Source organism: Sinocyclocheilus rhinocerous, unplaced genomic scaffold, assembly GCF_001515625.1.
Source record: "Sinocyclocheilus rhinocerous isolate Xijiao unplaced genomic scaffold, SAMN03320098_v1.1 scaffold105, whole genome shotgun sequence".
Taxonomy (NCBI): Eukaryota; Metazoa; Chordata; class Actinopteri; order Cypriniformes; family Cyprinidae; genus Sinocyclocheilus; species Sinocyclocheilus rhinocerous.
This window is the reverse complement of record NW_015631061.1, coordinates 210,109-211,725: the sequence shown is the minus strand read 5'-3', so window position 1 is coordinate 211,725 and position 1,617 is coordinate 210,109. Positions and strand designations below refer to the sequence as shown.

Below are 1,617 nucleotides of genomic sequence, written 5' to 3'. Positions count from 1 at the left end.
CCCCGGGACGCCCCCGTTGCTTAGAACAAAGCGATAGAGTAAAATCTTTCCCCTGCGCTGTGCTTCCCGTTTACATCATGAAGCAGAGGTTCAAACTCCAGTCCGAACACCACTGGCACAAGCTTTGGGCTCTGCTCTCACTGAGAATATTTACTTATTTTAGCATATTTTATTTTAGATGAACTAGAAACAATGTTTAATTTATAAAGTTTTATTTTGAAATGTACGGTAAGTCAATAACAATTGAGCCAATGGTGAAAGTCTTTGCGCGAGGAGAGCCCGCCCCATTTTGGAGGTTCTGCCCACTTTTGGAGTTCACGCCCCATTTTGGAGATCTCCGGTCTGCAGTTATATCTACTTGGATTTTCAGGCGCTGCATAATATCATTGCGCCTGCTGCACCCAAAGCAAAGTTCCTTGATTATTACGCCGGAATGAGAGTATCCTAGCCATATCGGCCTAGAAAATATCGCAACTTTTCATTTGAATGGATTCGAAAACGGTAAAACTCAACTGTTTAACTCTAGGGGAGTTGGAAAATGAGCCTATTTTCAAAAATAGTGGAGTGTTCCTTTAACATGCTGAGGGATTTCTCTCTCTCTCCTCCTTTAGATTTATCCATCCCTGTGCAGCCCTTTAGACACCAAAATCTGGGCTGGGATCTGTATTAATACTTGTGTGAGTGTGGAGACTCTGAGAAGAGCTCTGACTCAGCTGCAGAAGACTCTAGATGAGAAACTCAGTCAAACAGGTAGTTTTACAGATTCTTATTTCACAATTAATGGCTTAGTTAATCAGCAGTTACAGAATGATCAAACTTCATAGCACATATAAAGCATCCACTTTAGGATATCAGTTTTCATAAAGGCAGTTTTTGTTGCAATTGTAAGGTTGTTGCATTCATTTATTATTAAATGAGCACATACACTCATCTAATCACATGCATCAAGCTTCAGAGTATTAGTTCTTCTTTCTGTCAGGCTGCTCAATCCCAAATGCAAGCTAAACATGTTTAAAAGCAAATTCAATTCATAAATGTGTCTGAATGTAAATAAAGTTCTCATTATCTTTTGTTATCATGTATGTCACAGTGTTGAAGAGAATACAGCAGTATGCAGGTACAGTGTTTGATCCTATTCACTCACATACGCTTACAGTACCTTAAAGGAATAGTTCATCCAAAAATGAAAATTTACTCACCCACAAGGCCATCTAAGATGTAGATGAGTTTGTTTTTTCATTGGAACAGATTTGGAGAAATTTAGCAGTACATCACTTGCTCACCAATGGATCCTCTGCAGTGAATGGGTGCCGTCAGAATAAGAGTTCATACAGATGATACAAAACATCACAATAATCCACAAGTAATCCATGTGACTCCAACCCATCAATTTGTTTCAAAAATTGTGATGTTTTTATCAGCTGTTTGGAACCTCATTTTGACGGCACCCATTCACAAGTGATGTAATGCTAAAGTTCTCCAAAACTGTACATTTACATTTGAAAGTTATTTACATCTTGAGTAATTTACATCTTAATAATAAACAGAGTAGCGGTTATGCGTATTTGGCGTGCTGTCCGAGGGGAGGGCTCCGAGCTCGGAATTTAGAGTAACATC

General features: G+C 39.0%; 1 protein-coding gene across 2 annotated transcripts in view; it reads left to right on the top strand.

Annotated features, from left to right (window-relative positions):
• btr09 (bloodthirsty-related gene family, member 9) overlaps positions 1–1,617 on the top strand; it is an 8,587-nt gene that overhangs the window by 5,614 nt on the left and 1,356 nt on the right. For both annotated transcript variants that reach the window (XM_016554199.1, XM_016554198.1), the window contains exons 6-7: positions 612–750; positions 1,091–1,117. In XM_016554199.1, the coding sequence (XP_016409685.1) occupies positions 612–750; positions 1,091–1,117 (166 nt within the window). The remainder of the gene's footprint in view (positions 1–611; positions 751–1,090; positions 1,118–1,617) is intronic.